Consider the following 23,638-nt stretch of genomic DNA (forward strand, 5'->3'; position numbering starts at 1 on the left):
ATTCCTGTTAGCTGCATGACAAATAGTAATGTTAATTGTAAACAGTATCTTATTGTTATGGCATGGCAAAAACTGTTGCTTTGTGTTAAGTATCAACTGGATTATAGATATTAAGATATCAGTAGAAGTTAAATAGCAGCCACTCAGTGTAACTGAAGACACGGCATCATTTTTCAAACTATTTATAGCATGGTAATAATAATTGATCATAAATGCTGTTTCTAACAGCCATTTCTCCTTGTTAATGTCTATTTGACTCAATATAAATCATTGAGTTTCTTTTATAAATGAATGGGTAGTACACAATGAATGAATTATTTTGAGCATTATTTTCTTATTTTAATTACTTATAAGTCTCTAATCATATTTTGTTACAGTTATATTTATATACAGTGTTTTGCACATCTTTATTTTCCTAAAATTTGCAATAAATAGTCATAGTTCAATCACTTGTTTTTAGTGCTTCAGTGTATACATCCATACATACAATACTCAAATGACTATGTATAGCATGTGCAAATACACCTTTTGTGCCATATATTAGTTTTCTCCATTCCATTCAAATTAAGTGTGGGAATAATGACTTCTTATATTTCTTTGTGTAAGGTGTAAACTGTTATTGGTATGTCACTTCTATTGTATTTCTCTCTCTTACCATATACACATACATCATGTTTACAACACATTCAATAATGTAAAGAAACATTAATTTTCTTCATTATAAGGATGATGGATATCTTCTCATCTAATTTTGTAAAATATGAATAAGTAATATTATAAATTTGAAATGTGTTTTTAATATAAACATATGCACACAAGCTCTAACTTTATTTCAGGACAAAGCACGGATTTTATATTTTCCATTCTTGCCCACTGTGGAAGATTCAGTGCCTGAGAGTGATGCATTCATTAAGAGGCATCCACTGGAAATTCTTAAAAGTAATGACTATTTACCAGTCCCCTATCTGCTTGGCATAAATGAAAAGGAAGGCTTAATTTATTTGAAAGGTAACATTGCTGTAATTAAACTTAACTTGATTTTGATAAAATCCCTGTACTATTTTGGATGGAACTGGTAACCTGAAAGGGAAAACTATTTTTTCTGTAGACGTTGAGGAAATGTGAAGTAGTTTCATATTGTTGCTATTAAATATTTTCAACCTGTTCTTAAATTTTTGTTTTCCTTTTCACTACCAAACAGAAAACTGGATTGAAATGCTTCTGCAAACAGAGCTTTTTTTTCTAATATTCATTTTTGTACCCCCACAACTTTTATACCTTGCTGTGAATGGTTGGCTTCTTTGCTTCAGCAATATAGATCACATTGAGGTGTATGTGTAGATGTGCCAGACTAACTTATGGTTCATGAAGAGGGGCAGCAGTGTTTCCAGTAGTTGGAGGGTAAACTGTCTGGATGATTAAGTGATCTGGATTGCCATGTTGGTGATATAAACAGCTTAAAGTAAGAGGAAACTACAATGGTTATAGCTACTAAGGCCTTAAAACTGTACTGCATGGCTTAAAAGTGATACCATCTTCTTGGATAAAATATTGCAGATACAAGAAGCTCTTATATGGATCTTTGGGCAGAAAAAAACACTAGACAGTTTGGGAGGGAGGGGAGAGGGGGGGCAAATCTGGCATTTTATGGGTCAGTGTATGGAATGTTAGATCAGTTAATTGAATAGCTAGATTTAAAAAGAGAAATTGATGGGTGGAAGTTAAATATAGTGGGAATTGGTGCAGTGCAGTGGCAGGAAGAACAGAACTTCTAGCCTGGTTAGTGCAGGATTATCAACACCAAATCAAATAGGGTTAATACAGGAACAAGTCTAATGGTGAACAAGAAAATAGGAACACAGGTGAACCACCATAAACAGCATAGTGAACATACTGTATAATCATAGCCAAGATTGATACAAAGGCAACACACACCACAGTTGTACACTATATACCTGCTGGCTCCACAGATAATTGAGAGATTGAAAGAATGTGTGACAAGCCAAAGGAAACTTATTCAGATGGAAATTTAATTACAACAGGAGACTATAATTCTACAGTAGGAAAAGAAAGAGACAGAAAAATTGTAGATCATGAACTGGGTGACAGAAATGCCTGGTAAAATTCTGCACAGAGCACAATTTCATCATAGCTAACACTTGCTGTGAGAATTACAAAAGATGATTTATATGTAGAAGAGACTTAGAGATGCCAGAAGGTTTCAGATAGATTATATAGTGGCTCGACAGAGGTTTCAAAACCAAAATTTTAACTGAAAAATCTTTCTGGGAGCAGATGTGGATTCAGCTAACAGTATTTTGGTTATGAACTGCAGATTAAAACTGAACTAACTACAGAAAGATAGAAAATGGGATCCTGATGAATTGAAATAACTACTGTTCTGGGAGTTTCAAATGGACCATTAGATAATGGTTGAATAAACAGGGGAAGGAATACAATAGAAGCTGAATAAGTATGAGAGATGAGATGAATATAGGATCAAATAGGCAAAAAGACAAAGGTCCAATAGAAATTCTGGATAACAGATGAGACATTGTATTTCATTGATGAAAGACCAAAAACTAAAATGCAGCAAATGACGGAGGAAAAAGGGAATAAAGACTGACAGTAAGTGCAAAAAGGCAAAGTAGAATGGCTAGAACTCATCCAGACCATGAACATACAAGGGATGTCAACAGGATGCCATATCATCCTGTGCCTTGCAGTGTCATGGGGATGCAGGGAGGCATACAAATCTGTAGAAACATGCATGACTGTCAGAACAATAGAAGCTGCCTACAGGAATTAAATAAACCTTTGGAGAGAAATGAAGCTGCTGTAAGAATACCAAGAGCTCAGAAGGCAACCCTGAACTAAGTAAAGAAGGGGAGGCTGAAAGGTGAAAAGAATATTTAGAAGAGCTATGCGAAGAAAACAGAACTAAGACAATATGACAGACCAGGAAAAGGATGTAGATCAAATTGAGGTGGGTGATATGATATTGTGTGAAGAATTTGACAGGACACTTGAAGACATAAGTTCAAACAATGCATCTGGAGTAGGTAACATTCCCTCATGGTAACTGAGAACCTTGGGAGAACATACCATGACAAGACTTTTCCACCTATGCAAGGTGCATGACACAGCAATATATCCTGACACCTCAAATCGTATAAGACAGATGAAGGAAGGCAAACCTACATTTACAGGTTCTATTTAATCTTCTTGGGCTTTCGGCCACATCAGATGGTCAAAATCGTGAGCTTTTTACCACTTGACAATGACCAAGGAGAGCTTGGTGAAAATCTTACCCTTATGCAGGATAGGTTAAAAACCAGCCTCACTACTGTCTCCCTTTCTCAGCTGTTGACCTCTTAGCTTCAGTGTGTACAAATGGTACATAATCTTATATTCCTTCCATTTGACCCTTACTATGTTCCTAATTTTAAGTAATGTTTTCCAGTCAACATTTTTAACAGGTTTCTTCAAATATACAAGTGCTATAAATGTAGGTATGAATGCATGGTCTTGCAGTTACATGAATTAATAAAATCTTCTCAGGCTTCCAGCCATGTCAGGTGATTAAAACCCCACTTGACAATGGTTGAGGAGTGCCTGATTGAAAACTCATTGGATTTTAACCACTGGAAGTGCCTTGATGCCTCAGACAATTTTATTAATTCATATCCCTGTGAGCCCATGCATTAACACTACATTTATAGTATTTGTAGGTTTAAAGAAACCTTTTGAAGATGTTGACTGTAACACATTCTTCAAAATTATGATGGTAAGCAAGAATAAATACAAGGAGTGTAAGGTCATCTACAATTTGTAAACGCTGCAGCTATATGTCTCAACAAGGAAGGGAGATAATAGTTCAGAAGGGAGTAGGGCAGAGCTTTAATTAGATCAGTTTTCCTATTTGGGCAGTAAAATAACTGATGATGGTTGAAGTAGAGAGGATGGAAGAAGCAGACTGGCTATAGTGAGAAAAACATTTCTGAAATAGAGGAATTTGTCAACCTCTAATATAAATTTACGTGTTAGGAAGTCTTTTCTGAAGTTAATTGCCTTGTAAAAATGTGAAATATGGCCAATAAACATTTCGGACAAAAAGAGAATATAAGATCCTGGAATGTGGTGCTACAGAATAATACTGAAAGTAAGTTGTCTAGATCATATTAGTGAAACAAGTCGGAGAGAAAAGAAATTTGTGCCACTACAAGAATAAAAAAGTGATTGGTTGATAGAACACAATCTGAATCACCGAGGAAGCACACATTCGTTATGCAGAGAAATGTAGTGGGAAAATTGCAGAGAGACACCTAGGTTTGGCTACTGTAAGCAGCTTCAAACATGTACAGGCGGCCATAAATATATAGTGATGAAGAGGCTTTCACAGGCTTTAAGAGTGGAAGGATGCATCAAACTAATCTTTGAACTGAAGACCACAACAAACAACAGATGAGAGGTATTAATTCAAATTTAATTCTGTTAGGGAACATACCTTGAGTCACCAACTGATTGCAAAGATGACATGCATATACTGTCCATTTATACTATCAATTCAGCATGAGATTCTAATTGACATTTTATTGTTGCCAGAAGTCTCACTTTTTAGTTACTTGATGATATATATCAGCAGTGTAGGTATTTTTACTTTCCAAAAAATATGTAACTATCATTTATACATGCAGTGTCTGCTAGATTAACCCAGCATTTCAGTTTTTAGTTTTAGACTCCATTTTTCCTGGTACTGTTAGGAGGTAATTACAGAAATAGATAGCCAATGATTTCAATGTACCATCATTTCTGACACAGATATTATCTCAGACTCATTTATATTTAAATCATTGTTTTGATCTATTCCTTGTTTCATTATGTTCAGAGCATTTTGCTTTGTTCTTGAAGAATTTCATTGTTGCATGTAGTGCTTGTGTTTCCCATTCTGAATAACAGATTGGGGAATACCACAATTCTCAAAATAATAGTGTTTTTCTTCATTTGTTCATTTATCTATTTGTTCATTCATTCATCCTTTGACAACTGTTTAGAGTAATGTTGGACACATCAATGTATATTTACCATTTACAGTTACAGGGTAAATTACAATTTGAACACTTATATTATTTTACAATAATAAATAAGAATAAATTGTTTATTTGTCTATAATAACTTAACAGTCGTGGACATAGTCAGTTTACAAACACAAGAATGTTAAAAAAAGTTTCGAAGTAAAGGTAAATTATACCCCAGATCACGGAAGAAACAGATTGACCGTCCTTACGGCAGAACAGGCAACCGAAAAAATAGTTTTTTTGTTGGTCAACAGATGTTGCAGGTGACGCTACAATGCTAACTGACCTGTACATGTCGCGGAATTGGCAACACTGTATCTTTGGTGACGTGAATGATGCTGATTTGTGTTCGGCTAGAGCGCTGCGCGCGAAATGCATTCGTCACACTGCTGACTGCAGCTCATCATCGGCTGTGCTTTTTCCCAAGTTTTCAATCTAAGAATGTAAATTATCTCCTGTAATTCTACAAAACAAGTTTATTTCTCACTATCATATGCGAAATGAAAAGTAACACACAAACATTTCTCGCGAGTTACTGTTTAAATGCAGACTGTATTGCAGTCACATAGGTTTTACACTCGCCTTCCATGCCATTTATTTCCTCTTTGCTATACAGCTCTTCTCATACAGATTATGGTGGTAAAAAAGATCTTCACATGCAGGTTGACACTAGAAAGTTTCCAAAATCCACACTCCGTTATGATGCGAATTAATGCTGGACATATTTCAGTGACAGTCATATCAAATTTAAATTCTTTTACTTTGCATGTAACTTATCGTAAATGATATAAGAGTGGCACAAAGCGATGAATTTTGGATTGTTGTTGAAAGGGGGCTGCAAACACGGTAATATACAAGTGAAAGCGTGTTTTTGGAGCATATTTTGGCGGTGTCAACTTTGAAGAGCCACAGACAGCATAATTATGTTAAACATTTACTTTGTACAGTTTAAAGATAACCTGCAAATATTCACAACAGATGTACACTTTTATCTGCAATACAGTTATTACTGGGGATATCCGCACTCGCGCAGACCTGTTACTATAAGTAGTGTTGTTTTCGAGTGAAAGCTGTGCGAGGCTTATTAGCACACAGATAAAAAAATTAAAATAGGCAGCGTCTATAGTCTGCATGTTATGCTTGTTCTCTTCTATTCTCCTCCCTTCATTCCAGTATAAACTCTTGTTCACAAGTATAAACGAATGGCAGTGAACATTGGAGAATTATCTATGAATACTCGTTTGCTGCAGTGTAAACGAGGTTTTCCACTCGTTCACTTCATTTGCTCTAGTATATACCAGGATTTAGAGGGACCGATGACCTAGCAGTTAGATGATGGTTATTATTCATTTATTTCACTGTTGCGATTTCAGCTCTAGAGCCATTTTTAAGTACCAAGGGAAAGGTCTTGTAAGGTAATGCTTCTTAAATTGTTTGCCAAATGTTACCACTCTATGCTTTGCATTATGTTATCCATATCTTACATTGGTTTCAGTTTTACATTGCACGCAAAGATGCCTCTACAGCCAAAATTACAATAGTGAAGTGAATAAACTGTTTAAAAAAGTCCAAAATGGTTCAAATGGCTCTGAGCACTATGGGACTTAACATCGATGGTCATCAGTCCCCTAGAACTTAGAACTACTTAAACCTAACTAACCTAAGGACATCACGCAACACCCAGTCATCATGAGGCAGAGAAATAAAAAAGTCCAAATCACAGCAAAGATTTCATTTAAAAATTGTATGATACAATTCTTGAACAGGAAGGGCTGCCACGTTATATCAGAATATAAGAGCGACAAAATTTAGATAGGATTGAATGCTTAGGGCTCTTTATTAATTCTTACTCGTAACAAATTTATTGATTTACCTGAATTTCAAATCCACTCCCATAACCTTTCTTTATCTTTGATGGGAAATCTGAACATTTTTAGTTCAGGATTTGTCCGTCTACTCCTTCCACAGTTGATATACTTGCAGGCCCTCCGAATGATGACTCGATCCACTACCACTGGTATGTCAGAAACAGCTGTACTTCACAGACGCCAAATGGTGGAAAGCTGCATGCGTTCGGACAATGTTGCCACATATTTCACAGAACGGAGTGCCATCTAGTGGCTGGTGCCACAAGTAAGGGTGTGACGCTGTTGCCGCCTGGTGGCTGTTCCCTGACAAGGGTTGCCCGCTAGACCAAGCGATTGAGCAATCTATTTCTTACGTGATCTGGGATTATACACAATAACATTAAAAATCCTTGATGGAGTAGAAACATTTCAGTTAACATTTGCTTTAATTTTGTCTTAAACATGTTTCCTTTTAACAATTTTATATAATTTGGCAATCTGTTATAAAAATGTCTTTTAGCAGAAAATTTTATGTGGTACTCCTCACTTTTCTTTTATTATAATTATGGATTTCACTATAGATTACACTTTGCTCCATACGAGGGCTATCCACAAAGTACATTACGTTTTGGAATTAAAAATAAATAATGTATTGGAAAATTTTTTTATTATATACAGATGAAAGCCACACTTAAATTCTACTTTTCTACATAGTTGCCATTTAAATTAAGGCACTTATCGTAGCGATGGACGACTTTGGAAATTCCTTCGTCGTAAAATTCGGCCGCCTGCGCCTTCAACCACGTAGTTACCTCTTCCTGAAGCTGTGCGTCTTCATCAAAACGCTGCATAGCCAACCACTTCTTCATTGCTGGGAATAAGTGGAAGTCACTCAGTGCCAGGTCGGGACTCTACGGAGGAAGAGGAAACAACTCCCACTTAAGATTCGAGAACTTCACGAGTGGCATTTGCCGTGTGCGCCCGGGCGTTGTGAATCAGCAAGATCTTTGAGCCCAACTTTCCCCTGCGCTTGTTTGGTATTGCTCTTCTGAGGTTGTGCAGAGTTTGGCAATACCTTTGAGAGTTTATTGTAGTGCCTCTTTCCAGGAAATCCACAAAAATCACACCTTTTCTGTCCCAAAAGAGGTAACCATGTGGTTGAAGGCGCAGGCGGACGAATTTTACGACGAAGGAATTTCCAAGCTCGTCCATCGCTATGATAAGTGCCTTAATTTAAATGGCAACTATGTAGAAAAGTAGTATTTAAGTGTGGCTTTCATCTGTATATAATAAAAAAAATTCCAATACTTTATTTATTTTTAATTCCAAAATGTAATGTACTTTGTGGATAGCCCTCATATTTTCTTTTACAAACAGTATATTTCTGAGAACATACAATGAATTACACTGTTAGTATGTTATACTTAACGAAATATTCTCTATGGATCTGACACTAATATTAGCTATTATCCTGATTACTGTTTTCTGGGCTCTAAAAGCCCTATCCATTTATACCATTGGTGCCCTACCTCAAATCTCAAAACCATATTTCAGGTGGGAGTGTATAACTCCAAAACAGATTTCTCTTAAAACAGGTAGCGCTGTTATGGTAGAAAGGCATTTTAGCAGGTAGGTGTTACAGGAGATTTTTTTACACATGTAGTTGATGTGTGCCTTACATGTAAGATATTCATCTACTATAATACTCACGAATTTGTGTTTATCAATTGTTTCAAATGATAGCTCTTGTTCTGTATCCACTTGTCTTAATTTATAATTTTGCAGAAATTCCATCAGAATTGTCTTGTCCTTATTTAGTGCCAATTTGTTTTTGGTGAGATATTTGTTATGAGGCTAAAGTTCTCTGCATTATTTTGCACTGCTGACTGTTTTGTAGAGCCCCAACTTTATGAAGAAGCTATCATCAGCATAATTTACTAGGTTTGAATTTTGTGGAATTATTATATCATTGATGTACACAATAAACAAAAAAGGCCCAATAATGCTTCCCTGAGGGACTCCACAGTTAAGAATTTTATAATGTGTATGTCTCCAAGGTGTATAATACAGCTTTACACTTTGTCTCCTGTCAGCAATATAGGATATTAACAAATCTAATGTTACTCCTCTGACTCCATAAGTTTCTAATTTATGTAGAAGAATAGAATGATTTAGAGTGTCCAAAGCCTTGGATAGGTCTAAAAAAGGAGCCAATAACTTTGTTTCCATCATCAAGTTCATTTAGTATGACTTGCAAAAATGTAGCTACAGCTGTTATTGTATACTGGCCCTTCCTGAAACTGTGCCTACAGTTTTTTAATATATTGTACTTACAGAAAAATGATTAAAGTTGATCAAGAAGTAGCCTTTCCAACAACTTACTAAGTTTTGATGTCAATGAAATAGGCCTATAATTTTGTATAATAGAGACACACATACATATAAATATAAATAATAAATGGAAACATAGACAAAAAGAAATGTACTATTAATTATTTTACTAGATTTAGGTGTCCAATTTCACTTTCTGCTGCAATGCTTGAGTGTTGATTAAACCTAAAAACTGGCATGTGCTCTATTCACTTAACAGTGTATGTAGCACATTTCTCAGGATGCTCCCTTGTACAACAATTTCTTTCAAGCTCTTTTGGACTAATCTCAGAATATTCTTTAATGTTGTACAAACATACTGTTTTCAAATAGTCTTAGTTTTGTTTTGAAAATTGGTAGTGATTTTACATTTTATTAATTGTCTCTAGTCTGTTGTATAATAAACACACAGCCTTGGCAGTGTCTTATACCCAGTTGTAGGTGAGTCCTGTTGATATGCTCATCATCTACGAATCTCATGTTGTAATTGTGGAGTTTTCTGTTTATCATCTGTACACAATTTAATTTGAGATACATGACAGCTTCATGCTTTATTCACTTTTGAGCATCTTTTACACATTGAAAAAATGCATCTTCATGGACCAAGAAATTAAAATCATGGGGTACTAAGTGAATAATGATGGAGTCTGTCCAGATCAGAAAAAATAAGAGCCATCATAGATTTTCCAGCTCCTTGGCACATTTTTGGTGTTATAATTTTTCTCAGAATGTGCTCCTGCTACCAGTAAATTGTTCATAAAGGATTTACATACTGAATAATGCCCATTGCAAAATTTTCTGGAGAAAGATACAAAATTTTCTCGAGATGAGGTGCAAAAAAGATCTTTCCTTGTCCTCGAAGAGATGCTAACATCTTCTCCAGTCCTAGGTTGGTATGACAACGTTGCTGAGACAGAACTTCACATTGACAATGTGATTGTTATATAGGTGCAGTTCTAGTATAAATTCAGGAATGTCTTGACAAGGTGAAAGCTTATGCTTCCAGTGCACTCCCCAGATCACAGAGGAAAGACTCTACAACTGAGAAACAGTGCCTTGCAGTAGTTTGGCCATCAAGGAGTTTCTGCTGTATTTATTTTACAAACTATTCACAATTGTGATGGACCAGCTAGCTAATATATGGCAAAAGGAGCAGTGATGCTTCACAAGAAATATGTGGTATTCAAAAGTGGACACAAACAAAATGACACTAACACCCTTTCAAAGAATGCTTTAGTGAAATACAGCAGTGTGGCATAAACTCAGTCAGAGCTGCATTAAAAAGCATTGCTGCTGAACAGAGGGAAGTTCCAGCATTGCTAACAACCATATTTGCTTGAAGAATATGGAGCCAACCAAAGGAGAATTTCAATTAATAAATAGAAACTATGATCCTGTAGGGTGGAAGAGGTAGTTGGTCACCCAGTTCATACATGGCTAGCTGCCCTGAAGTGTTTCCATGATATTGCAACATCTGGCCACCTGGGATTCATGAAGATGCTATACAGAATTACGTGTAAATATCATTGGCCATTTTCCTATCAATCCATTAGACACTATGAGGGCTGCTGTAAGGTATGGCAGCAATGGAGGCACTTGCTGCAATTACCTCCAGGACATCTGGTACCAATTCCATCTGCAACAGCTATATTCCATTGAACTGAAATGGTTTCCAAAGTCAGCAAATATGAATTGATTCACAATAGTCTGCATTGGCCACCTCACCCACAACATTGTTTCAAAGTTCTGCCAACTGCTGAAGCTCCAGAAATTGTAAGGTTCCTTGTAGAAGACACCATTTTGAAGGATGGAACATCCTGTATGATGATCTGCGATTGTAGAAATGTTTTCCAATTGAGAGTAGTGTCAGAAGTAATTTCATGTTGTGACATCACATACAAGGTGACTTCTGCTTACTATCCACTGATAAATGGCCTCTCAGAATGCATTTCTAAGACAGGGGATTTGAAACATCTTTTCTGTTCCACAGTTATGAAGATGAAATAATGGTGGTACACTGTTCCCACTTCAATTGAAGGATAGTTGAGATGACCATGTGAAACACCTTATCACCAGAACTTATAAAGCAGGGCATCTGTCTCTTATATAATCCTTGGTTGCCCAGGAGAAAGACCAAGAGCACTATAATTCAAGCACCAGCCAAGATACAGTTGGGAGACTTTGTATGGATTTTTACACCTGAGCCAAAAGTGGAACCACTGGAAAATTTACTAAAGCACTACTTTGCGCCATATCAAGTCCTTCTCCTTGTCTAATGTCACACAGGAAGTTGAGGGTTGTGACCCTTCGCCAAGAAGGCAATAGCACAGAGGTATCATTTATGTTCTTCATGTGAAGCTCTACAACAGTCCTGAGGCACAGATCAATGATAGCAGATTCTCATTCAAGGAAACTGAAGACCCATTCAACAGTCATTATGCTTTGATGGAAAAGGCTACCTTTGATGTTACTCATAATGAAGAGAATATAACAACACAGCCAGACCATGAGGATCCACCACTGCTGTTGACACACTGTAGATCGACATTGTAGGCCCCATTGATAACTTCTGAAACTGCAGGTTGGTATGGTTAATGTTGCTGACTGGAATGCTATGGTTTGCTAGTTCACAGCCAACCACAAGCAATTATTTGTTGTTATTATTTATCATTTCTGGAAGTTTCTCAAAATTTCTTTTTTTTTTTGCAATGTTTGTATATACCAGAATATTCCATGTTTGTGTATATAGTAGCACCACCCATTCAGTAGTTCTGTTCTCTTCTGGCAGTATGTTAGTGTTCATAGTAATCATGCTTCCAGTGCCGAGTGGTGTTCTTCACTGATAACACTGCTTTCAGATTTGGACTTGATAGTGGTTATGACATGACTATATTTTAAGGTCAGGGTACTTATGTACTACAGAGTATAGACATTTTTTGAATGATTCTACAACTGTTCTGACAGAATTGGCTGGCAATTAAAAAATCTGATGATTAACATGAATTACTCTAGCCTGGTTACTCATGTTCAGATCATCTTGCAGTCAGATCCAATTATGACTTTGATTTTTGTCAGTGACAAAAACTTATCCCCCAATGGCATGTAACATGTTTTTCTGATAGATGTTGCATGCCTCATTAAATATTTCAGAGCTTCCTGCTTCGGATTTCATCAGCCTCTCAATTCTGAGTATAATTTGAGTGTGACAGGATTCAAATGGTTCAAATGGCTCTGAGCACTATGGGACTTAACTGCTGTGGTCATTAGTCCCCTGGAACTTAGAACTACTTAAACCTAACTAACCAAAGGACATCACACACATCCATGCCCGAAGCAGGATTCGAACCTGCGACCGCAGCGGTCGCGCGGTTCCAGACTGTAGCGCCTAGAACCGCTCGGCCACTCCGGCCAGCTGTGACAGGATTCCTGAAGTGCAGTAAATTCAGGGAATTTGTTGCAAATACTTCAGCAATTTAACATTAAAATCTTGACATTCAAAGAATGTTTCCTTTGTTCATGATGTAATTTTCCAGTCTACGCATAAGGTGGTGAGATTCATCAGAGGACATTAAACTACTGGCTAGCCTAAAAATGAAACCTTGTGTGCTCCACATGTACTCCACTACCCAAGGAACTGCTTCCTCTATGTAGTGCAACCCCAGCCCTTAAAGGGAATCCTACAATTTTCCACCATATGACATAGGTTCAGAAATCTGCAGCCAAGAACATCACAGAATTGATGAAGCCTCTTACCTGTTGTTGTCATTGCACTAAGTTTTTTTTTTTTTTTTTTTTTTTTTTTTTTTTTTTTTTTTTTTTTTTTTTGTACAGGCGAAGAGATACACATGTCTCCCTTCCCAAACACATCTGGAAAAGTACTCACACAACCAGTAATCAGAATAACATTATTGGTTTAATTTCACAGTGGCATAATGTACAGCAATATAAACATGAAAATAACAGTGCACATGACAGAGTTTGTAGCACCATCTCCAAGATGGATAACACTGTCCAGTAACTAATGGAAGCAGAATACTAACACTTTTAGGTTACATGTCCTCTACTTCACACAAGATGTTATGAATTAAAGAACCCAAGTGACAGGCATCATTGATGTCAACATGAGCCTCAACTTGAAGATGACTGTACCCTGCACCCTCAGTAAGTGCAGGTAGCACCTCCTCTGCATCTGAGATGAGGCTTCCTGGCAGACATATCTAGTGTATATAGAACTTCTGTCCATCCTTGTGAGCTAGTTCCTTAAGGGTTGCCATACTGTTAACTATCAAACCCTTTCCCTCTGTGTGCCAGCTCAAATCTTGCTGAAGGAGCAGCCATTTGCTCACTCATAGAGCAAGTGGGTGAGGCGATGCAGTCAGTCCCTGACATAAATGCTTTATAACATGCCACTCTGTTGTGGCTGCAGTTGCACTACTTTGGGTACACTAGAAGATGTCTCAGAAGCAGAGCCAATCAATGAAACAACAACACCTGAGGTGCCCCATGTGCCTGCCAATTTCTCCACTGCCACTACACTCCTATGCAATAACCTGCAGACGGCTAGCTGTAGCCAAAAACAACTTCTGTAAAGAAGGAAAGTCTTTACTTCTCATCCCACCCAATAAGTCTTCCCTAACCTGGGTTCTGCGTGACGTTTCTAAACTGAACCCCTTTCCCCTAAACCTTTCAATTGCTTTCCCTTCACTCCTCTTCCTTCCCCTTCAACTCTTCCACCAGACGAAGGAGCCATTGGCTCTGAAAGCTTGTGAAAGTTAAATCCATTTGTGTGTGTGTGTGTGTGTGTGTGTGTGTGTGTGTGTGTGTGTGTGTGTGTGTGTGTGCGTGCATGCGTGCGTGTGTGCGTGTGTGTGTGTGTTTCACTGCCACTGCTTGGTGAGTAGATTTTTTTTCTCTCTCCACTTACATTATATTATCAAAAACATATTCTGCTATTTATGAACTTCAGTCAGCTCCTCTCTTGTCAACATAATTAGGCAAATATCACTAATTACAAAAAATACAACATATAAAAATAACAATAAATAATTACATAAAAGAGTAATTATAAAATGATTCTCATGAGGACTGTATAGAAAAAACCTCTACCTGTGGTAGGAGGAACTTCTTTGTCTAAAAAGTAGAAAAATTGAAAAACATAGCACTATTCAGGGGTTGTTGTTGTTGTTGTTGTTGTTGTTGTTGTGGTCTTCAGTCGAGAGACTGATTTGTTGCAGCTCTACATGCTACTCTATCTTGCGCAAGCTTCTTCATCCCCAAGTAACTACTGCAACCTACATCCTTCTGAATCTGCTTTGTGTATTCATCTCCTGGGTATCCCTCTACGCTGGCCGCGGTGGTCTAGCGGTTCTAGGCGCTCAGTCCGGAACCGTGCGACTGCTACGGTCGCAAGTTCGAATCCTGCCTCGGGCATGGATGTGTGTGATGTCCTTAGGTTAGTTAGGTTTAAGTAGTTCTAAGTTCTAGGGGACTAATGACCTCAGAAGTTGAGTCCCATAGTGCTCAGAGCCATTTGAACCATTATCCCTCTACAATTTTTACCCTCCAATACTAAATTGGTGAGCCCTTGATGCCTCAGAACATGTCCTATCAACCAATCCATTCTTATAGGCAAGTTGTGCCACAAAATCCTCTTCTCACTAATTCTATTCACTACCTCCTCATTAGTTACGTGATCTACCCATCTAATCTACAGCATTCTTCTGTAGCACATTTCCAACGCTTCTATTCTCTTCTTGTCTAAACTATTTATCATCCATGTTTCACTTCCATACATGGCTACATTCCATAAAAATACTTTCAGAAAGGATTTCCAAACACTTAAATCTATACTCAATGTTAACAAATTTCTCTTCTTCAGAAATGCTTTCCTTGCCATTGCCAGTCTACATTTCATAACCTCTCCACTTCAACCATCATCAGTTATTTTGCTCCCCAAATAGCAAAACTCATCTACTACTTTAAATGTCTTATTTCCTAATCTAATTCCCTCAGCATCACCCAATTCTGGATCACCTGATTTAATTCAACTACATTCCATTATCCTCATTTTGCTTTTGTTGACATTCATCTTATATCCTCATCCTCCTTTCAATACACTGTCTATTCCATTCAGCTGCATTTCCAGGTCCTTTGCTGTCCCTGACAGAATAACAATGTCATTGGCAATCCTCAAAGTTTTTAGTTTTTTTATTTCTTCTCTGTGGATTTTAATTCCTACTCCAAATTTTTCTTTTGTTTTCTTTATTGCTTCTCAATATACAGATTCAATAACATCGGGGATAGGCTGCAACCCTGTCTCACTCCCTTCCCAACCACTGCTTCCCTTTCATACCCCTTGACTCTTATAACTGCCATTTGGTTTCTGTACAAACTGTAAATAGCCTTTTGCTCCCTTTACTTGACCCCTGCCACCTTCTGAATTTGAAAGAGAGTATTCCAGTCAACATTGTCAAAAGGTTTCTCTAACCCTACAAATGCTAGAAATGTAGCTTTGCCTTTCCTTAATCTATCTTCTAAGATAAGTCGTTAGGTCAGTATTGCCTCATGTGTTCCAACATTTCTATGGAATCCAAAATGATCTTCCCTGAGGTTGGCTTCTACCAATTCTTTCTTTCATCTGTAAAGAATTCATGTTAGTATTTTGCAACTGTGACCTATTAAACTTATGGTTCACTACTTTTCACACCTGTCAATACTGCTTTCATTGGGATTGGAATTATTATATTCTTCTTTAAGTCAGAGGGTATTTTGCCTGTGTCATACATCTTGCTCACCAGATGTTTGAGTCTTGCCATAGCTCTCTCAACACTATCAGTAGTTCTAATGGAATGTTGTCTTCTCCCTGGCCCTCTTTTTGACTTAGATCTTTCAGTGCTCTGTCAAATTCTTCACACATCTTGCATTTCATCTTCATCTACATCCCTCATTGTATAGACTCTCCATATACTCCTTCCAACTTCCTTCTTTCTCTTCTTTGCTCAGAACTGGCTTTCCATATGAGCTCTTGATATTCATACAGGTGTTTCTCTTTTCTCCAAATGTCTCTTTAATTTTCCTGTAGGCAGTATGTATCTTAGCCCTAGTTTTATATGCCTCTACATCCTTACATTTGTCCTCTGGCCAACCCTACTTAGCCATTTTGCACTTCAGGTCAATCTCATTTTTGAGACATTTGTATTCCTTTTTGCCTGCTTCATTTACAGCATTTTTATACTTTCTCATCAATTAAATTCACTATCTCTTCTGTTACCCACAGATTTCTACTAGCCCTCATCTTTTTACCTACTTGATCCTCTGCTGCCTTCACTATTTCATCTCTCAAAGCTACCCATTTGTCTTCTACTGTATTTCTTTCCCCTGTTCTTGTCAATCATTTCCTAATGCTCTTTCTGAAACTCTTTACAACCTCCGGTTCTTTCAGTTTATCCAGTTTCCATCTTTTTGCAGTTTCTTCAGTTTTACTCTACAGTTCATAACAATAAATTATGGTTAGAGTCCACATCTACCCCTGGAAATGTCTCACAATTTAAAAGTTTGTTCCTAAATCTCTGTCTTACCATTATATAATCAATCTGAAACCTTTCTATGTCTCCAGGCCTCTTCCACATGCACAAGCTTCTTAGATGATTCTTGAAGTAAGTGTTAACTATGATTAAGTTATGCTCTGTAGAAAATTCTACCATGCAGCTCTTCATTTTCCTACTATCAAATTCCAGTCCCCCACGACTATTAAATTTTCATCTCCCTTCATTATCTGAATAATTTCTTTTATCACACCATACATTTCTTCAATCTCTTCATCATCTGCAGAGATAGTTGGCATATAAACTTGTACTATTGTGGTAGGCATGGGCTTCATGTGTATCTTGGCTACAATAATGCATTCACTATGCTGTTCATAGTTCCTTACCCATGCTCCCATTTTTTTACTCATTATTAGGCATACATTTGATTTTGTATTTATAACCCTGTATTCACCTGACAAGAAGTCTTGTTCCTCCTGCCACCAAACTTCACTAATTCCCACTATATCTAACTTTAAACTATTCATTTCCCTTTTTAAATTTTCTAACCTACCTGCCCAATTAAGGCACCTGACACTCCATACTCCGATCCATAGAATCACAGTTTTCTTTGTCCTGATAATGACATCCTCTTGAGTAATCCCCACATGGAGATATGAATGGGGGACTATTTTACCTCTGGAATATTTTACCCAAGAGGACACCATTGTCATTCAACCATGCAGAAAAGCTGCATACCCTCGGGAAAAATTATGGCTGTAGTTTCCCCCTTGCTTTCAGCCATTCACAGTATCAGCACAGCAAGGCCATTTTGGTTAATGTAACAATCATCCAGACTGTTGCCGCTGCAACTACTGAAAAGGCTGCTGCCCCTCTTCAGGAACCACATGTTTGTCTGGCCTCTCAACAGATACCCCTCTGTTGTAGTTGGACCTTCAGTATGGCTATCTGTATCACTGAGGCACTCAAGCCTCCCCACCAAAGGCGAAGTCGATGTTTCATGGAGAGGATTTAAGGGTTAGGTGAGGGTAATTTAGGATCACAGATCAGAGGAGACAGCAGTACATGCAAGAGGAAAACAATAATTAAAACCAGTAACTCCTTTGTGTATTTTATTGCAGTTTCTCCATTATTAGTCAGTTACAGTGTCTTTCTGAGGACTGGTTGCTTAAAAGTACCTTAACAAAATTTTCAGGCACTTATGATGATATATTGTGTGTGCAACACCTATTATTTGTGAAGCTGTGCAGAATTCATCAAAATTGTATTAAATGTTGGTATTTTCTTTCCCCTTTCTCCAGTGTCGCCCCCCCCCCCCCCTCCCTTCATCTACCATATCTCTAATCTTCAAACAATGGAAAATCCAGGATGGAATGTAACAATACTGTGAAAAGGAAAGTTGCTACTCACTATATAATGGAGATGCTGAGTTGCAGATAGGCACAACAAAAAGACTGTCACAAATATAGCTTTCAGCCAGTAAGGCCTTCATCAAAATTAGATGACAAACACACACATACACATTCTCACAAATGCAACTCTCACACACGTGACTGCAGTCCCAGGCAACTGTGGTCTCAGTTGCCTAAGACTGCAGTCGTGTGTGTGCGAGTTGCATTTGCACGAGTGTGTATGTGTGTGTTTGTCATCTAAGTTTGATGAACACACATACTCTTCATTGTTGGAGCTGCAAAAACTATCCTAAATAAATATTTCGAGATCACCTTAAAAAAATCCATTTGATATAATTTCCTGAACTGTTTACATTCTACATATTTCACAAATAATAAGAGAGAAGAAATTTAGGCTAGATATTAGTATACATGCTGCTCTTTTATTTTCAGACTTATTAGCAAAAACTGAAGTACTGTCATTCCTGGATAAGAATTTCAAGTACCTTGTACCCACTGACATAGCTGACAAAATAAAGGATGTTACACCTATATCTGAAGCTATAAGAACTTTCTACTTCAAAAATGAAAGGGTATCAGAGTCCACACTTGATATATTGCTTAATGTAAGTACCATGTCTTCAGTGTACATGCATAAAGAATTTGTAATACTGCATTACTCCTCATTATTCAGCACATCAGATGAAATATCAGTGTAACTAATGTTTGTATTTGATGTCTTAGACTAGAAATTGTAGTTAAGACAGAATAATTATATAAGTACTAATAAGAAATTCAACATTGGGGCTCAAAATTTAAGTCAGAGAAGTTAGAGACAAAAATAAGATGAAAAAATTGTAGAATATAAGAATTATAACATTTATCATTGGCTGATATTAGCACATAACTTGTTTTTATTTTTTTATTTTTACAGTCTATTTAGTATGGTTTTTACTCTCCAAATCTCTGACTATATTACTTATGTAAATTATGGCAGCTAGAATGTAATTATTTTCAAAATTTCTCTGAGAATTCTTTTTCCTTTTCTTTAAACCACCCCTAAAACTCTCCTCTTGCACAGTCTATTTTTACAAGAAGATGCATAATTTTATGACACAATTAATGCAATGTTAAACTGCCTGCAGCATGTTTGTGGGGCATTTTGAACAAATATATAGTTGGTATCAGATATGCTCCAAACAATGGTCTAACTAAAGAAAGGCATGCATTTTGGTTAGTGAGACTGTACGTAATTAGCTAAGAAAGTTATGAAGAAGGAAATGGTAAGGAAGACATTACAAAAGTAATATGAAAGGTAAAGCCTTTTTTATTCCTGAATAATTTCATTTTCGCCAGTCTTATCATCTCTTCTGCCAACTAAAGAAACAGCTCTTTCTAAACATTTGTGTCATTTTTCTATGCTCGTATGTGGAAAGATAATTTTCGTCATAATTTGACAAGTCTAGACACTGTGAATGTCAAGATAGGATAACTGCAAACCAATTCTTCTGTATAAGAAAGGTTCATTTTGGTGGAATAGGGAATGAATTGAGAGAAAAGATTGCCGCATGGAGTGGCCGCACAGTCTTAGGCGCCATGTCACGGATTGCGCAGCCGCACCCGCCGGAGGTTCAAGTCCTCCCTCGTGCATGTGTGTGTGTGTGTGTGTGTGTGTTGTTTTTAGCATAAGTTAGTCTAAGTAGTGTGTAAGTCTAGGGACCAATGACCTCACCAGTTTGGTCCCTTAGGAATTCACACACATTTGAACATTGTTGGTTTGGGTTTGACAAATGCCAGGAGAACATTGTCTGTCATCATGTACAGTGCTAACAGTGAAATATGGAGGAGGTGATGTTATAGTGTGGTTAGGATGTTGTCTCCCTTTATTGTTCTTAAGGAAACACTAAATGCTGTAGGATATGAAGACATTTTACAGCATTGTGTACTGTGTCATTAGGGGAACAGTTCATAGACAATGAATGTTTGTATCAACATGACAATGCACCCTCATAAAGCAGCATCTGTGAAGCAATGGTTCATGGACAATAACATTCCTGAAATGGACTGACCTGCCCAGAGTCCCAACCTGAATTTAATGGAAGACCTTTGGGGTGAGTTAGAGCATAGACTTCACTCCCACCCCAGTATCCAACAATACTGTTTTCTCTGGTCTTGGCTCTTGAGGGAGAATGGACTGCCGTCTCCACACACATTCAGACATCTCATTGCAAGTGTCCTCAGCAGAGTTCAAGCCATCATGAAAGTGAAGGGTTGACACACCCCACATTATATCACTAATGGGTGCTGATATACTTTTCATCAGATAGTGTATCTCCACCTATCACTGATAAACATTTACAGTTTAATGTGACTGCCACCATTTATACTAATAGAGTCCTGGCTGATAAGTTACACTAATTGTAATACTTTAGTATCACACTTTATTGTATGTTTTAGTCTGTAAATCATTTTATATATAAATGGGGAGTATAATGGAGAAGAAGTCAGCACAGAAAAGTTATGTCTTATGTCTGATAATGTGATAACAAATATGGTGTAGATTAATCAATTCAAATCCATTTCAAATCCAATCAAACCTGTATGGAGACAATATTAGCGTAATATGAGATGTCATCATCATGCAACTGATTCCTTTAAAGACAATTTGCACTCAGTCACATAATTAATTTACACATATGAGTTACATACAAAAATTTAACATAAATCTTACATTGCTTGAATGTGAAAATTTTGTCTTACATACTACACTGCTTACATATAAAAATTTACACATAAATATAGCATTTGATTCACATTTTTGTTTAACTTATTAGATCAGTTAAAGTATTATGTATGAATTACTCAGTATTATAGATGGTTCTTTTTTTAGCGAAGCTCCTATTACCATTTTAAATTTGTCAACTGGCAGTGATTTTAGACTATATGGTAGTTTAAGAAGTACCATGCCAGTGTGTACAAAATTAATTTCGTTTAGTTTCATCGATGGATATTTGTCATATTTTTACATCTGAATTCACAGGCATGGACACTGACCATATTTTCTCAGTGTATATAATTATTATAGGTACAAATGAAAGTGATGAGTAGAGGACAATGAAACAACCAAATGATCCTAATAAACATAGGTCTATAAACTGAAGGTTTACTCAGTATGACATATTAAGACCAGGTACATGGGCACCTTGTAACAGAGTCCCCAATGATCCAAACTGCACATATGAATTTGAGGACAAACATATTACAAAATTATTTCGTATGGCCACCATTCGCATGGAGCCAGGCTTCAGTGTGCCTGACCATCAATACCTGTACATGTTCAAAAATCCCAGGCATGTTCTGAATGCATCCCCAGAGTTCATTGATGCCTTAAAGAGTGCTGGAGAGCACCAAAGCTTTTAAATATCCTCATTCAAAGAAATCCATTGGGTTCAAGTCTGGAGACCTGGGGTTTGATGGTATTGGTAAGGCACATCAAAGATACATGCTAAGTATTCCTACACATTTACATGATAGTGTGCACAATTTTGCATGTATCATGTACATATCCTTTGACCATAAGGAAAAAAAATCACATTTGTTCTAATGTTGATATGATTGCAACTGTGCATACATCATATCACGGAAATACATCATATCATTGAAACCACTGGTTTCTGGACCTATGTTTACTGGGATTATTTGCTTGTTTCATTGTGCTTTATGTTATAACATCAAGTTTAACAAATATATTTCAGAACGACACAACACATATAAGTCACAGAGTAAGTTGACAAGCAAGACATGTGCACATGTTAACATTTGAATGAGCACTGAGTCCCAGTCTAGCAGCCGCTGCTTGGCTGGCCGCTTAGGTGGCGCAGCTGCTGCATGGCTGGCAGACAGCGCCGCATGTAGAGGATGCGCGTAATTGCGCAGCGGCACTTTGAGTGATAGGCGAGTCACAACACTTTTACCCCCTTTGAAATTGTTGCACTGGTCCTGATGGAGGTGTCCTGGAGATGGCTAACGTCCATAGGCATTGTTTGACTCGCGGTAAAGTCTCAAGGAGGAGGCTTCCCGTACGGACGGAAGTGTCCCCGATGATAACGGGTCGAGATGACAGGAGACATAGGGGGCGAATCTGCTGGGGCCCCATGAACCAATCTGCCCGTTGCGGCAAGTCCAGTTGATATAACAGGAGACATGGGCGATGTGTCTGCGTCCGTTGGAGGAGGAGGCGAGTAGATTTGCTCTGACAGAGGATGGTCATCCGGTTCCTGCATGGCACGTCTCCTGGTGGCGTCTGTTCTTGTGCTGGCATCGCAATGACGGTGAGAGGGCTGCGTTGTGAATATTGAGAGAGAGATGCCAAGATCCCGAGCGTCAAGTAGAGCCAAAGGTGGTGTAGCGGCATTCGGAACAGGCGTTGCCAGCACACGAGGCCGAAGATGGTGCGAATGACGCACTGCAACACCCATGTCCATCTGGATTTCATACAGACGTCGGCCACGGTGTCGTAAGATGCGGCCCGGGCTCCATTTTGGCCGCCTGCCATATCCTCGTACCCAGACGAGGTCATCGGCAGTGAACCGGCCAAGTGAAGGCACCCGCGGCCGTGAGGTGGAAGGCCGCAGAAGATGAAGTAGCGTGCGGGGCTGTCGGCCATGCAAGAGCTCAGCCAGGCCGTGGTCGCCCATGGGGGTGAAACGGTAAGACGCCAGGAACCGGAGAAGCGCCTCATCAGCAGCAGAAGAAGACAGAAGTTTCCACATCTGAGCCTTAAATGTGCGGACCAGTCGTTCAGCCTCACCGTTTGATTGTGGATGGAACGGCGGGCTCGTGACATGCATAACGCTGTGACGAGCACAAAAATCCGCAAATTCGGAAGAGGCAAATTGCGGACCATTATCAGTAACAGTCAGCCAACCATTACCATGCATAAAGGAATCATTAATGTCAATGCTAAAATTAAGTCTACATCCACAGAAAACACAGGGTCCATCGACAAGTGCAGTAGAAGAAACAGTCTTCATAGTATTCTTCTTCTTGTCAGCAGCAGATGTTGAAAATTCAATATTCTCAATTGTTTTATATATTGTCTGTCTTGCACGGCGACGAAATCGACGTGGAGGCATCTTGGCAGCGTTCAATGCAGTTGCCTGTGCAGCAGCAGCAGCGCCTTCCAAAGAAAAAATGCAGGCGAGAGCACTTGTGGTTGCCGCGGTGGTAGGCGACGTGCAACGGACAATGAAAGGAAAGTTAGAGTAGGCGTCAATTACGAGGAGCCAATAAGTACCTAAAAAGGGACCCGCAAACTCAGCATGAATGTGCTCCCAGGCGAAGGCCACGGTGACAAAGATGGCTTCGGGGCAGCGGCCTGTGACGCACAAGGGCCACAGGCGGCGACC

General features: G+C 38.2%; 1 protein-coding gene across 1 annotated transcript in view; it reads left to right on the top strand.

Annotated features, from left to right (window-relative positions):
* LOC126236317 (juvenile hormone esterase-like) overlaps positions 1-23,638 on the top strand; it is a 120,293-nt gene that overhangs the window by 63,046 nt on the left and 33,609 nt on the right. The window contains exons 6-7 of the mRNA XM_049945531.1: positions 837-1,008; positions 18,684-18,856. Coding sequence (XP_049801488.1) covers positions 837-1,008; positions 18,684-18,856 — 345 coding nt within the window. The remainder of the gene's footprint in view (positions 1-836; positions 1,009-18,683; positions 18,857-23,638) is intronic.

This window comes from Schistocerca nitens, chromosome 2, assembly GCF_023898315.1.
Source record: "Schistocerca nitens isolate TAMUIC-IGC-003100 chromosome 2, iqSchNite1.1, whole genome shotgun sequence".
Taxonomy (NCBI): Eukaryota; Metazoa; Arthropoda; class Insecta; order Orthoptera; family Acrididae; genus Schistocerca; species Schistocerca nitens.